Source organism: Achroia grisella, unplaced genomic scaffold, assembly GCF_030625045.1.
Source record: "Achroia grisella isolate CSIRO2021 unplaced genomic scaffold, CSIRO_AGI_Agris_v1 utg2716, whole genome shotgun sequence".
NCBI lineage: Eukaryota > Metazoa > Arthropoda > Insecta > Lepidoptera > Pyralidae > Achroia > Achroia grisella.
The window spans coordinates 114,504-131,307 of record NW_026712761.1 but is presented as its reverse complement, the minus strand read 5'-3'; the positions used below and the strand labels follow the sequence as shown (position 1 = coordinate 131,307).

At 34.7% G+C, this 16,804-nt stretch overlaps 1 protein-coding gene across 2 annotated transcripts in view; it reads left to right on the top strand.

Annotated features, from left to right (window-relative positions):
* The window catches only part of LOC131842985 (zinc finger protein 37-like), a 46,484-nt gene that overhangs the window by 18,203 nt on the left and 11,477 nt on the right, over positions 1-16,804 (top strand). Inside the window, exons 6-7 of one of the 2 annotated variants that reach the window (XM_059191579.1) lie at positions 11,266-11,385; positions 11,900-12,010. In XM_059191579.1, the coding sequence (XP_059047562.1) occupies positions 11,266-11,385; positions 11,900-12,010 (231 nt within the window). The remainder of the gene's footprint in view (positions 1-11,265; positions 11,386-11,899; positions 12,011-16,804) is intronic. The other variant, XM_059191580.1, reaches the window with a different exon arrangement.

Sequence of the window (16,804 nt, the reverse complement as noted above, 5' to 3'; positions counted from 1 at the left end):
CAGTCGTCTTTAAATAATAATTCATATTCTGGAGGATGTTTTCTTTATAATTGATTTTTTAAGGAAGTTGAGCCTTCACCTTTGCGAGAATACTTTCCATCACAAATTTAACACTTTGCACATTCATCATTATTATCACAAAATAATTCCAATTTACACTACTAAATTTATTTGTAGAGATATTTTATAACTTATGTACTAATACCAAACAAGCGTTATCTCGGCTCACGCTACTCAGAAAAAAGTATTTAGATGAGTCCGTTTTTGTCACTTCGAAAATTCTATAAAGAGACATCATGCCTTCCACCGAACAGCAATCGTGATCAAATCATGATTTGACGAACCATTTTTTCCCAATTTCATCCGCGACAATGTATTTATACTGGCTCCATTTTATAATGAGCGCTTGAATATCCTATTGTAAATTTGGTCCATACTCCATTGAGTCGTTCAAGCTAAGCCTGATACAACCTGAGGATATCTTAGAAAACGCATTGAACACAACTCGAACTTAATAAATATATTGGCAATTACGTCGACTAACAACAACAGGTCGACAATGACCCAAATGACACATCTGGTCTTCAATCTTACATGGGCTATACAGAGACAAAGGCCTTCAAAAAAGGTACAAAAAGAGTCTTCTTACTTCCTACAAAAGGTACGTCGCTTAATTTATTCTGCCATGAACTTTATTTTATTTTAAAAACCCATTTTGTCGAAATGACCTATTTCCATTTGGTACGACTTGTACGGTTGACCACCGACTTATTAATTTCAGTATCATTAGTAATTAGTGTCATAATTCTTTAACCAAGATGGTATGATTCTTCTACCGCTTTGTTTTAAAAAACTGTTGTTGTAATAGCTATCGACAGCTCTCCCTTTTATTCATATATCATGAATTTGTACCAGATATCCTTGGCAGTACTGCATACAGCAACTTGAGGTATCACTTTCCTCGATATTCGCATTACAATAATACTCTGAGCTTTTGCGTCTTTGCTACTCCACTTTACTCCTGCTACTTATTCTGTGGTCGTAATGTGGTGCCAGTAACTACATCAAATAGATCTAATGCCTACAGAATCACTTTCAACCTAATGTTGTCCAACCTTCGGGACCTTCGAGAATATGCCCTGCTGGTATACTGTTGCCACTTATAAATTTTGCCTTTACCGGCCACCGGGTTATTATGTTTAACCTCACTGCCACTTGTTCGCTTCTATCTAACGAACACTAGAGTTTATATTTATAATTAACACTTGTATTTTAATATGCAATGGCTGGGCCAATATCCCATTGATGATGTGGTAGGTTTCCTATGATTTTATGTTGGATTGGATTAGATAAAAAAACAATTGTATGAATGATGCCTTTTACTTGACATGGCAGACACAGAGAAGAGAGCGACATCAAGCAGTACAAAAATGAACTAAAATGTTTGTTGCCAGTTTCTATAACAGCTTTTCGATCCTCTCTTTTTGAAATATCATTAAGCCGAAGATTTGATAAAATAAATGAAAATCTTTTCCAATAATAACTTAGCTAGCTTTAAAAATGTCACGACCTATTTCGACTGTAGCCCACAAAGATTCTACGTATTCATGTCCTGATTTGAACACTCCTATTAACAGCAAAAGACCTATAAAATGTTTCAACTCTGTTCGTCTTTTTCGAATTCTCGGTAATCTTTCCTTTGTATAGTTGTTTATAATTTGTAATTAAAGTGTAATATCGTTATTAACAAGCCATTCATACGCACTTTGGTAATAATATCACTTTTAGATGGGCCAATCAAACCGGGTCTTTACCTTACAATATTAAGTTGACGAGTACGTGAAGGTGCTGATGGATTTTTAGACCATTTGTATTTATTTTTTCCATAGTAGCTGTATTGACTAGGACCTGCAACATTTTCATCTCACTTTCTGTGGAAAAAAGCTTTTACTTCATTACTAAATTGATTAATTTATTCAAGTCCTTATTATTATGCAGTGTTCTTTATTATTGGTATTCAGTAATATTTATTTCTGTTAACAAAATGTTCATACAGTAGTAAGTACAGAAGTCTCTTACAATCATAGACGCAACCATAATCAATATACCGTAAAATGATCCTACTTTGCTCCAATATTTGCTCCAAAAAAGGGAAGTATGAATATTATTTACACTTTTTAATATGAAATATACTGAGATGTATTAATATAAAGAATAATATGCTATCTAACATATTTTTATAGTTAAATCAGCCTAATGAAGTATTTTATAATATATATAGTACTAAGAATAAGGAGCAAAGTTACCCATGGTAGGGGAGCGAGGGGCTTGTTGTAACAATTTTTAAAAATAATGATATATCTTGAGTTGTATTGATTAAATTACCACTAACTAAACTTTGACGGATACTCTAATTATTCTTCTATTAAACCAAATCGAAAAAAAATCAAATCTATAGGTAACTCTTTCACAAATAATTTTTTATTCAAAAAAGGGAATTGTTACAATTTACCCCCTGGTTGGGGTTTGTTGTAACATCTAATAGGGCAAGTAGTAAAAATAAAAATATGATACCTTTAATCATTTAATTATTTCACATCTTGAATAACAATTTACTGAAGCATACATTTTATATAATCAACAAACTAAAGATTTAAGTTTTTAACTCTTTATATTATTTCGTACTTGTGTACTCCTCTAGGTAGGTACTTATATCAATATGGCACTTAAAAATCACAGTAAATTAAATTATAAACATCCAGATTAAGTCTCGTAATTATCTCTTAGTTCTACCTTACATCTTAGAATAATCAGCCTTGCAATGAGTCTCTTTATTAAAGAATTTAGTCTTCGTCTGAATTACAGTTGATACAAACAAAAGAAATAGTATTTCCTGTGACACATCCTACATGTGCCCACATCTTACATACAATACATTCAACCCAATTATCTTTTGAATGACTATATGCTTCCTCGCAAATAAGACAATGCCAATCCTCAGATTCTGAATCTGAACTTAGAATCCTTTTTTTAACTCTTTTTATTTCATCTTTATTTTTTGCTGATTTTTTACCTTTTCCTTTCCCCTTTTGCTTTCCCTTGCCCTTATCATCTTTTTTTTGCTTTTTCTTTATCTTTTCCTCATATTCCATTCTTAAAGCTTCTTTTTCAGGCGTATCTGTCAAAATAACAGACTTCCTTTTGCGTCTACAATTTGTACTTCTTTTTCGTGGTGGCGCCTTTGGTAATGGTCTAATCTTCGGGGAAAATTTATTTAGACCAGAGCAACTTCGATGTGGCGTATAATTTCTGTTGTGCTGATGTCCAATTCAGGAGCAGAATCTAATAGTTCTGGATTTTCAAGATCCAACGATAAATTTTCATTTTCATTTAGAATTATTTCTGATTGTTCAGTAGGATCTGGACGATCAGTAACATAAGAGGGCGCAAAGTCCCTATCTTGAAAAATATCTGCATTCAAAGGCCAAATACCAGAAGCTTTAAATCCGCTGATAATATTTGCAGGGTTCAAGGCAAGTGGTAATGACTCCTTCACTATTCAAATTCAGGTTTCAAACGTTTGCCTTTAAAAATTACCATGGGTGGTAGGGCACTACCAAGTGCATTGACACAACCGGCGATTGTGACGCTTTCAGCGTGTTCTGATGATTGTAAATGGACCCTTTTGGCCCCTTTTTTTGCCAATACAGTCTGCTGATGGTGAATCGTCAGGCGGCAACCTTTCTCATCCATGTTATAGATCTTTTCAGGATGAGTTTTGAGATCCAATTTACCATAAACTTCATTCAGTCTCTTAAAGTGATCGTCTACGATAAATTTATTCAGCTTTTGAGCCCTGGCTGGGTTCATAAACTGAGCCTTTCTGCGTGAGATCTCCGGATGTCTCTCCATAAATTTCTTTAACCAATCTTTACCAGCAACTTTATCTTGTTGATTGAAGGGATGCTTGATGTTATTTAGCTCGCAAAATTTGAAGACTAACCGTCGGAGAATCCTTGGTATCATAGGTACACCTATTTCAGCAAACCTCAAAACTCACAAGATCAGCCTCTTGTTCGTCGTTAAGTAAAGGTTTCCGACCCAAGACTTTTTTTAAACTGCCGGTCTGAAGGTGGTTCCTGATAGTTCTTCTGGGCACTTTGTACCTTTCGGCAGCTTTGTAAGTGCTTAGCCGTCCACACTGTACTCCTCGTACCGCCGCTTCCAGGTTTTCCTCAGACCACAACGCTCGTTTCGGAGACATTGTTGTTATAATGCCCTAAAAACAATAAACCAATAAGAAAACAGTTAAAATAACATTTCTAAATGCGTAAAATAAACTGAAAAACAGTCACTTCATGATGGAGTATAATAAGGCCTATACACGAATTTTGTAGGCCTTAATAACCGCCGGCAAATTTTGCAAAGAAATGTTAAAAATAAAACTATTCAGTTTACATTATACTATTATAACACCAAGCATGAACTAATTAACAATTAAACAATAACATTATGTAGAAAAATGTAGTATTACAAAAAATACTTACGTTTGAATTTCCTGCAATTTTAAACGGAACTTCCGTTGGCCACTATGAATGATGCCGCACTGGTGACAGGGAGCGAGCTAGCGAGTCGTGACACGTTCGGGGCGCCATCTTACATTTTAAGCTACCTACGACTGTGACCTCGAGTGATGGCGGTAATTTTAAATTGTATTTTTGTTATTTAGGCCTTTTTACCCGACAGGCCTTATTGGCCGCACCTACCTTACTTACCCCTGTTACAACAAGCCCCGCGCTCCCCTACTGGGTAACTTTGCTACTGGGTATATTTCACAAACAATCTCTATTGTAGAAGCTTTTTGAGCAATTATACTTTCCCTTTTCAAACTATGCTCCAGCGATATTACGCTTTACCTTTTTTGATAGTATCAATGGTCGAAAAATGGGTATAAATTAAAATAAACCGTGTTTTGAAAGAAACTATATTATATTCTTAAATTTAATTACATCACTTTGTTTCATTGGTTTTTTTATATTCTTATACTATAATAGGCCCTGCTATCTTAGCTAAAAACTTTGGTTACAAAAGCTGGACAAATATCAGTCGAAAATAACTAATGTGATAACAAGAAAAATTTCTCAAAAATTAAAACTTACATCTAAAAATATTTATGAAAACGGAACATTCTTAAACTTGAAATAATATATTCTTAACTAAAAATCCCAAGCGGTCAGTTCAGGAACGGAATATATTTCACGGCGGGTACTAATTTTTTTTGGGACACCAATACATCCCAATATATCCTGCCAATCGTATTGAATTTCATCAATGGGTTTAGGCCACGTCCAGGATTTTAGCGACTTCTTCATTGAAGAGATATATGGCCCTTCTTTAATTATTTTTGTAATTTTACCAGGAAACATTTCCCCCTCATATGTGAAAACTACATATGGGCAATATATATAAACCGCCTTCACAATTGGTTTGAAATTGCAATTTTTATTGAAAGTTTCGGCTGCTGTATCAGTGTTAGTTACAAGATTTTCTAAATCTCCAAGAGAACTAAGATCGAAAGATCGCAAAAACTGACATGTTGACACTTTCTGCGTAAGAGTTTTCGCCACTGGCTCTACGGCGACATGGTTGCTTTGAAGTTGACGGCTGAGTCAACTCTTCATTTTCTTTATTATGTGCTTAATTCTTCAGTTACACTTTTTCCAGGAGTGATGTTTAATTTCCTGCGACGTCCTTTTGTACTTCCATTTGCTGTCCATTCTAACCTCTTAGCTTCAAGACTCCGTAGAAAAGAATCTTGCAAAGCAGTCTTGTCAACAGTCGTAGGCAATCTCTCTAATAAGGGATTAGCATCAAGTGGATAAATTCCGCATTTTCGAAAACCTGAAACGAGGTTTACCTCCCGCGTCGGCTCCAAAATATCGGTGAGTCGGTTTAATAGAACTGGGAAACTGCTTTTTTGGAGTACTTGCTCTCGACTACCTTGTACAATTGCCTTCCACTCGGTCAGGATTTTTCGCCATGCTACCTTCATTGGGTGGAAAAAAGCCACATCCAATGGCTGCGTTAGGTGGCAAACAAACAAATCTAATATTATTTTTGTCACAAGCATTTAGGACGTCTACAAAAATGTGTGATGACAAATTATCTCCGATTATAACTTTCGGACCCTCTTGTTTCTTCAAGATTGGCAAAATTTGTTTAAAAAACCAATCGTTAAATATATTAATGTCAAACCACCCTGATGGGCTATTATTATATCTGGCATCTTTTGGTCCTTGTTCCGTCCATGTACTCCATAGTTGCTTGGATTTATATACGACATACGGCGGTAATAATTCTCCCTTAGCACTACCACAAAACATGACAGAAGTTGAGCTTTTGGAGGTATTACTTATAAGTTCGGGGTATTTTGCGCCTCGCTTCGTTATTACTTTTTTTTTACCAGGGTCATCGGATAAGTTAGTTTCATCAAAATTCCATATCTTGATTCCGCTTTAATCGATGCAGAAGCTTGTATTCTAACGCTTGACTAAACACTCCCCAGTTTACAGTAATTCGATTTTCACTACTAATGTGTACCAGGCCTTCTGATTACACGTTGAATAAAAATAACACGCCTTTTTAATGATTTTTATTGATTACTGTTTTTACGTCACAATCGGACATTCGCAGAAACACCATCTTATTAATCTCTATATAATGCAAAAATCCTACTCTATTTTGACAACTGACAATTACAGATCAATGTGTCAAACTTGACATTGACACGCGGGTGTAAATACATCACAAATACTCCCCCTATAAATTGAGTTTTACAATAGGTTTTCTTTCTCTTTGTGAGCGCCTTAAACCAACAATTTCAGAATTACAATTAGACCCTACTATAGAATTATCATCTTTTGAAACATTGCTACAAATATTATTTCCCTCAGAATCTCCTACTTGAGAAGTTACAATAGTTTCTAAAGATCTATTTAAATTATTATTATTACTACAATCTCTTTTACAAATGTTTTCATCAAATATACTCTTAGGAACTACAACTTCAGAACATACTTCTTTCAAAGTTACATCTTCTGAATTTACTTTTTCAATACTAAAATCTTGATTAGTTTGGGATGGAGAGCTTATTATTTGATCTAAATGTCTTTTCCATATTAAATTCTCATTTACTACTTTACATAAATAAGTTCTCTGTCCCAAGACCTCATCAATAATACATTTTACAAAAACCTTTTTATTTGGGTTTCTATAATCCCTACAATATACCCAATCTCCTTCCTTAAATGTATCCTGTCTACTCCCTCTTTTAATTCTCTCCCCTTTTTCTTCCTTTATGGATAATAAATCTAGTCTAGTTCTATGTTTCCTTTGACACATCAATTGAGAAGGACAAACTCCTGTAACACTATGAATAGAATTTCTATAATGAAATAAGTACCTGTACATTAATGTTTGAAAAGAATGATTACAATTTAAATCATCTTTTAATGCTTTTAACATTCCATATTTAAAACTTTTTACAGAATTCTCAGCAAAACCGTTGGTTGCTGGATGGAATGGTGGTGACGTTTCATGTTTAATACCATTCTTGTATAAAAATTCAGAAAAATCTCTTGATACAAATACACTTGCATTAACAGTAACTAAAATTTTTGGTAAACCGTACCGTGCAAAACATTCTCTAAACTTTTCTATTGTATATTTAGAATCAGTATTTTCCATAATAAATGCCTCTGGCCACTTTGAATATGTATCAACAATTAGTAAAATGTTTCTACCTTTAAATGGACCTAAAAAGTCTGCATGTACTCTCTCATATGGACTATTTGTTTTTGGCCATGAAATAATATTAGATTTTGGTGGTTCTGGACGCATAGACATACATATGTTACAATTTTTTACATAACTTTCAATCATCTGGTCCACTTTTGGCCACCAAAAATATGACCTAGCATTAGATTTCATCCTTACAATACCTTCATGTGTCGAATGTAACTCTTTTAATAACAAATTCTGTAATTTTTTTGGAATTATAACTCTATAACCCCACATGATTACTCCTTTATCAATATATAACTCGTCTTTCCTCTGTAAAAATGGCTTGAAAACATCACTTACATTATTTGAAAAACCATATCTTATCATATTAAATACCGAACTAAGAATAGGATCCCTTCGCGTTTCAGATCTTATTCTATTAACATCAATTACATTTTGATCTTCTACAAAATTAATATAATCATATTCTTTATAATACATGTTATCTGTGACAGGTAATGGTAATCTAGACATACAGTCTGCATTTACATTTTCTGTACCTTTAATGTGATTTAATGTATAATCAAACCCAGACAAAAATAATGACCACCTTTGTAATCTACCTGCTGCCATTTGTGGCAAACTTTTGTGCTCACCAAATAAAGCTTTTAAAGGCTTATGGTCTGACAATAACTCAAACTTAGTTCCTATCAAATACTGATACAACTTACTGACTGCCCTCTATAAAGCTAATGCTTCTTTATGTATCATTGAGTATCCTCTCTCTGCTTTTGTATATACTCTAGATATAAAAGTAATAGGTCTCTCTGAACCATCTGACATAATGTGACTTAATACCGCACCTATACCATTATTTGATGCGTCACATGCTAATCTTAAGGGCTTATTCCTATCATAATGAATTAATATTTTATCAGAAATGATCTCCTTTTTTATTAATTTAAAACTTGCTTGGCACTCTCTTGACCAATTAAATGTTGAACCCTTTTGCAATAGTTCATAAATAGGTTTTAATTTTGTAGATAACATTGGTATAAATTTAGCATAATAATTAACCATGCCTATCCAAGATCTTACTTCTGAAATATTTTGGGGTGGGGGTGCTTTAATTATACTATCTAAATGTGAAATATCTTTTTTTAACCCTTCTCCCGAAATAATATGGCCTAAATACCTTATCTCCTTTTGAAAAAATATACATTTGTTTTTGTTAAGCCTTATGCCTGCATCCTTAAAACGTTTTAAAACCTCTCTTAAATTCTGAAGATGCTCAAGGTCATTGACACCCGTAACCACTACATCATCAATAAAATTGACTACCCCTTTAGCTCCGAGCAAAATTTTTTCAAGTTTTGATTGAAATATAGAACTAGCTGGCTTAGTACCATACGGTAATCTATTTAATTTGTAAATACCTTTTGATGTAACACCAACGACCAAGTTAACAGTTTTCCTGTAGCTTCATCTAATATTAAATGATTAAAAGCATTTCGAAGATCTAATCTACTATAATTCTGACCTCCCTGCAGAGCTGTAAATATTTCTTCAATTCTAGGTATTGGGTGATTTACATCTTTTAAATATTTGTTAACAGTCACTTTATAATTAGCACATAATCTTAATTGACCATTCTCCTTAATAACCGGTACTAAAGATGTTCCTCAATCTGAATTATCCACCTTGGTAATAACTCCTTCGTTCTCTAACTTTGTTAACTCATGCTCTACTTTATCTTTAAAAGAAAAAGGAATGGGTCTAGGCTTCATAAAAATAGGTTCTGTATTCTCTTTTAATTCTAAATGAATCTTTTCACCTTTAATAACACCCAGCTCATTTTTAAAAACATCTGAATATTCCTGCAAAATATTTTCTAAATTTAGTGCATCTATTGAATTCAAATCTGTTAACTCTTTCAAATTTATGTTTAATATATTCATTAAATCCCGACCAAAAAGATTTCTACACCCATTTTCTACCACTAACAAAGAACAATTACATTTTCTTTCATTGACATGCAATGCAACTGAAATTTTACCAACAGGCTTTTTACTATTTCACCACTATATGTTTTCAATACTAATGGAGTTCCTTCTAATTTAACATTACTAAATTTCTCACTATAAATTCTTTTTGGTATACAGGAAACGGCTGCACCTGTATCCAATTCCATGTTTAAAGGGATTGAATTTACATAACACTTTACCATAAATGGAGAAATATGATTAACATCTGTTATTGGTGCCATTATAAACATATCTACTTGTTCTTCCCTAATGTCTATACTATTTGTGGGCTTATTTTTACATACTATAGCTAGATGCCCAATTTTATTACAAATTTTACATTTATAGGTTTTGTACTTACATTTAGCAAATGAATGGTTAGGTTTTCCACAATGTATACATTTTAAAATATCCTGAGCTTTCCTGTCGCTCTTTTGTTTATTATATATTTTGACCTGTGAACAATATTGTTTATTATTGGATTTACTAGAAATTTTATTAACAATTACCAACTCCTTATTTTCTTGATAAGCTGACTCTTTGTTTAAGGCTATATCCAATAATTCCTTGATATTTCTTGTTATTGTCTCCTCACATAATCTGTCTTGTATGGGTCCTGGTCTCAGCCCCGTAACGAATTTATCCTTTACAATATCCTTCAATATTCTTTTCAAAGTTGCATTCCGTTGCAGCTTCCTTTACTCTTGTAAACCATTTTGATGCTGATTCTCCTTCCGCTTGCCGTAAGCTGTAGAATCGTATTCTTTTTCGAAAATGTGACACTCTTGGTTGGAATCTTAACTTTAACGCTTCCTCGATTTCTTTATAACTTTTTTCCTTTGGCAAAGATGGATGCACCATGCTTTTCAAAATTTTATATACATCTTGATGTAACGATATAAGTAATGTAGGTAATTGTTTTACCTTGTCAATGTCGTTTGCCGTGAAGTGTTGCTCCATTCTTTCCAAGAAGCAGTTAATATCATCTCCTTCTTGAAATGATTTGAATAAAATGTTCGACGCCATGCCGATTACTTTTTACCTTATTTAAAATGCGAATTCCTTTAAATATTTTTGATCCTCGTCGCCATTTAATGTGTACCAGGCCTTCTGATTACACGTTGAATAAAAATAACACGCCTTTTTAATGATTTTTATTGATTACTGTTTTTACGCCACAATCGGACATTCGCAGAAACACCATCTTATTAATCTCTAAGAGCCTCAGGGCGAATCCCTTTGGCCTGGCATCAACCCCCAGGAAACTGGGTTAACAGCCTCCTAGGAGGGGTTACTTAAAACTAACTTTGTAATTATAAAGCGTACCTAGCTTCAACAATTTGTAGTATATATTTACAGTAAAACTAACTTAACTGAAGAAGTACTATGGTCCATATTTGGGGACTAAATTAATGTTATTTTTTGTAGTGATCCAACTAAGTTAGTTTGTATCTAACAGGAGCTACCGGTGTGTCGTGTGCGAGGTGGAGTTCCACAGCGAGGAGCTGGTGGTGCGGCACCACCGCGACGACCACAGCCAGCACGGACACGCCTGCCAAGTGTGCCAGCGCCAGTTCCAGTCAGTACTTGTAAAAAACTCGTTAACCAGATTTATGGTTAGCTACTTATAAAATGCGGTTATTGACGGCAACGTGTGCCAGAGCCGGTTCCAGTCAGTACATACCTCTGTTCTATTGTTACTCGAATACTTTCCATCTCGAACTCGCGACCGTGTATGAAATTAAAAGTTTTTCTCAGCATTTAGTAAATTCGTGATCTACATCAGTGGGTCCATCACCAATCCCTGGCGAAAACACGTCGTCGAGTCAGCTTCATGCTCATCCTATGATCCTCCACTAGTGCCCCGCCAACGTATACCGTTAGGACAGACTTGTGCGCCATTTCATATTTTTCTGAATATGAAAGACGGCTTCGTTGGTGTAAGGGTTTTTAACACTATAAAATAAATATATGAGTGTTTCTAACAATTGTCTACTACCCAAAAAAGGCTCTATTTTGCATGGCTTCTTATTATTATTATTCATACAAGGAAAAAACTAAGATAGTCAAACAATCGTGTATATTGTCAACAGAACGAAGAAACTGTATCAGTTACATCGACGGAATAACCACAAGACTCGCAAGACGTGCCCTATCTGTAAGAAGGAATTAGGACCCAATACGGATATGAAGAAACACATGCTGTGAGTTGTTATTATTATCAGTAATCTTAATAATTTGTAAAAAGTCATATGTGTGGGGTACGTCAGTCTTACCTATTCCAGGTATTCCTAGGACATACTATATTACCTATACATTAAACAAGAATATTGGCTTCCTTAACTTGCAATTGCAACGCTGTGAAACGACGCGATGAAGATTATTTGAATCTCTCATAAACTATATCATAACCGAGAAGAACTTTAAAAAAATATATATTTACTAGCTGTACCCGCGACTTCGTCCGCGAAAATAGTGACCTTGACCAAATAATGAAAAAAATATTTAATTACCTAACCCAATAAAAGCCAATGAAAAATTTTCATCGTTTCATCTTCAAAAATGACGACACTTCCATACATAACTCTTTCAAGCCCTTACAACCCTTCTATCGCATTCAAAAGTAGTCTATGTCCTTTCTCAGGGTCTAGACTAACTGTGTAGCAAATTTCATTGAAATCGGTTCAGTAGTTTTAGCGTGTAAGTGAGACTGACAGACAGACAGATAAAGTTATTTTCACAGTTAGAGTATTAGTGGGGTATTTTATAAACTAACCCAAAAAAGCCAATAGAAAAAGTTTCATAGATCTGGCTATCCTAAAATCATTCATCCCCTAATTTATATTACCCCCTTAATGGTAAAAATATTTGAATATCATATTTATTCACATTCAGTTACCAGCCTAAAATATAAGTTTCAAGCTTCCACCTTTAAAAATGATGATTCTTACGTACAACCTTGCACCTACCATTTCAACCACCTTACAACCATTTTTTCGCATCCAAAAGTATCCTATGTACTTTCTCAAGATCTAGACTAATTGTGTACCAAATTTCACATAAATCTGTTCAGTAGTTTTGGCGTGTAAGTGAGACTGGCAGACAGACAGAATAACTTTTACAAATATAATGTTAGTAAGGTATTTAATTAACTAACTCAAAAAGCCAATGAAAAAAGTTTAAAGGATCTGGCTTCAAGAATGACGATATTACCTAATATCTTTCATCCCCTAATTTATTTTACCCCCTTAAGGGTATTTTTGTACAAACTTTGAATGTCATATTTATTTATATTTAATTAGCAGCCTCAAAAATAAGTTTCAATCTTCTAGCTTAAGAAATGACGATTCTTCCATACAATCTTTCATCCCCAATTTCAACCCCTTACAACCCTTTTTTCGCATTAAAAAGTAGCCTTTGTCCTTTCTGTGGGTCTAGACTATCTGTGTACACAATTTCATTTAAATCGGTTCAGTAGTTTTGGCGTGAAAGCGAGACAGACAGACAGACAGAGTTACTTTCACATTTATAATATTAGTAACGATGTTTTAACATTTTAGGATAATTCTTTGAAGGAAAAAAAATGAAAGTTATAAAGAAAGAACTAAATATTTGTTCAATTTTGACCCAATTTCAGTTAGGTGAAGGTTAAATCTTTCTTTCTTTTCTAAATAATTTGATTCCCCGTATTCCAATCATTCATTTAATTAATACATTTTTATAAACTACGTTTTGAGTTTTTCTATCTTTTGCCAAAACATAAAGACATTCCGGTTTTGACACACGTGAGCATGCCACATAGAGTTGCCCATGGGAAAAACACTTCTTTTCTAAATGTACACCTGCAACTTTAAGCGTCTGTCCTTGTAATTTATTAATAGTTATAGCAAATGCTGGTTTAAGGGGAAACTGTACTCTTTTAAAATTAAATGGCAAATCAGTCGGAATTATTGGAATACGGGGAATCAAAATATTTTCTCCTTTTGCCATTCCAGACATGATTGAGGCTTTTACAATATTGTGTCCTAAATGTGTAATTTGAAGCCGCGTACCATTACACAGCCTTGGCGCATCCAGATTACGCATTAAAAGAACTGGAACACCAACTTTCAGCCTCAATTTATGGGAAGGCACTCCTGATAATTCTAAGGAGTTGAGAAACTCTATAGGGTATGATGTGACTTGTTCAGTGTCCCGTCTCCAGTGTTCAGTAACATTGTCTACTGAGAGGTATTCGACAACATCACCCTCCACGTCTGACATAATTTGTTCATTTATTTTATTAACTATTTCATTAGTCGGCGCCAAAATTGCCCTTTCACACAGCCATTCTCGATTGGCCATATTTATTTGAAGATCACGATATACATGATTTTTTAGGTCCTCTGTGCTCTCAACAATTTGACAGAATTCACGGCTCAGTGTAATCATACCGTTGCTGTCAGTTGGCATACAATCTTCTCCAATTTTTAGAAGAGCAGCTGCATATTGACCTGCTTCAGAATCATTGTGAAGTTGTACTCGCATATTTGTAGTGAGATAAAGTTTTTTTACATATGCCCATAATGCAGATGCTTTCAAACAGGCATTTATTTCATCTGCTGGCGTACCCCTAGTAATAACCGGAAGAGTCTGTCTAAAGTCACCAGCTAAAAGTACCACAATCCCTCCCATGATATCTTGGTTACCTTTAATATCCTTCATTGTGCGATCCAGTGCTTCGATTGCTCTTTTGTGGGACATCGTACATTCATCCCAAACCAACAGCTTACACTGATGTAACATTCTTCCGCGTTCACTACTTTTGCTAATATTACATACTGGGATTTCCTCATTAGCTAAGTTCAGTGGTAGTTTTAGAACTGAGTGCGCTGTTCGTCCCCCACTCAGTAGCGTAGCTGCTATTCCAGAGGAAGCTACTGCAACCGCAACACCTTTTTCTTTTCGGATTTGGGCTAATAATAAATTTAAAAGATAGGTTTTGCCAGTACCTCCTTGAGCATCTAAAAAGAACAAACATCCTTGGCTACTGTTAACTTTTTGAATTATAGTGTCAAAAATTGTTTTTTGCTCTGAATTTAAAAGTGGAAGAGCTTCTGCTATTTGTTGCATTAAAGAAACAGAATTATAATCTAGTTCCCTAATTAAATCACTACTAACTTCTTCAATTCTTTGTGGTCTGCTCATTCCAAATTCAGATAATTTTTTTCCAGAAATAGTAGTCACTTGATCTTCAACTTTTGTTAACGCTTCATTGTAAATTAAATCACTGTATGAAGCATTCGGATTCTGTTCTTGCAATCTGTGTAAAATATCATCCGCCATATAATTTTTATACTTTTCCCACAATTCTTGTGGATTTGAAAGTCCACATGCCGCTATTAATATGGCGAAAAGCTCTCTCACCTTGGGCGCAGATTTGCATTGTGCGGCCTCTTCCAGAGTTATATCCCACTGATTATCGTTTTCTAATAAACCTCTTGCTTCACATGCCTCTCGATAAGACGAAAATTCTTGATTAGTGATCTTTTTAAGATCATTGAAAGAGGTTGGCCCACGCACATGGTGTAAAAGCATTCTTAAACAAAAACATTCCATATTACTAACATGGACCGTGTATACTCGTCCTAAAGCATCTCCGGATTTGACACCAGGCCAGTTCTGAACAGGTACTCCTTGTATTCGCCGTTTCCATTCTCTCCTTGTCGTGTTCCAAGTGTAATATCTCGGTACATCAACATAGAGAAGAGTTCGTGCAAATTCATCTTTGGTACAGAGGTCAAAAAAAGCAGTAAGTGTCGTTTTTGGAGGAGTCGATAATCTTTCTCGAAAGTTATTTTCATTAAAGTAGACACGTTCACCATTTTCAAGGTGCACATTGAGGTGTGTGACGGTTGGATGCCTCTCGTGTAATGGAAATCCCAAGAGCCGCCACACAGCTTCGTTGCTACTGACATAGCGACCAGATTGATATGTACGTACTTCATCTATGGCATTAGCGGCTTCTGTGTTTCTGAAATTGAAAATAGCTTGGTCGCTACCTTTATTAATATACTTGCAAATATATTTAATAGCGCGCACTGAACTGCAAGCCTCAACATTTATGTGGGCGTTAAATATTTTGGACAAAATAGGCGAATAAGGAACAACCCAACTATTATCTACAGTCACGTAACTACCATTTCGGAGTTTTACAGATGATGTTCGACCTCCGTCTGCTGGTGATCTTCTCCGATACAGCGGATATCCGTTATCACTGTGGACAGTCTCTTTAATAAGCTTGCGAGGATATTTTTTAGTGCATTTGCCATCCTTCATGCAAGGGCATTGAGAATTTTCAGGGCCGCATGGACCATGAATCATATTTTTAATAATTATTGCATGCAGTGACATGTCATCATTTGGATCCGGAATTTCAGCGCTGATGATTTTATCTATTTGATCAGGCCTCAACTTTTCTTTTAACCACACTAAAATATGCACGTGTGGTAGGCCGCGCTTTTGCCATTCTACTGGATACATAAAACACAATACTTCTTTGAATATTTTTCCTTTGTTAATAAGAGTAATTAACTTTTTAACTTTCAATCTAAAAACTCTCGCAACTATATCGTGTCTATCCACTGCCCTTTGTCCCAGTAGCAACTCATCAACTATTTCAGCCCAACTTGGGTTACATGTGAAAGTGATAAATAAATCAGGGCGACCATATGTACGTACATAAGCAAAGGCGTCTTGAGTGTATTCATGCAAATATCTGGGGCTATTTACAAACGAAGACGGTAAAATAACCATTTTACCTAAATTATTAGGATTAACATTATCATCATTTGCTACAGCATCTTGAAGATGAATGTAGTTCTCCGCTCTTAATTTACTTTGATTTAATGATATATAACGTAATCGTTCGCTTTCAACTTTTACGTACATATCTACATAAAACTGGTTAGCCAGTTGTCTGCATCGTGATACTAAATTGAAATCATTTTCTCGAATCA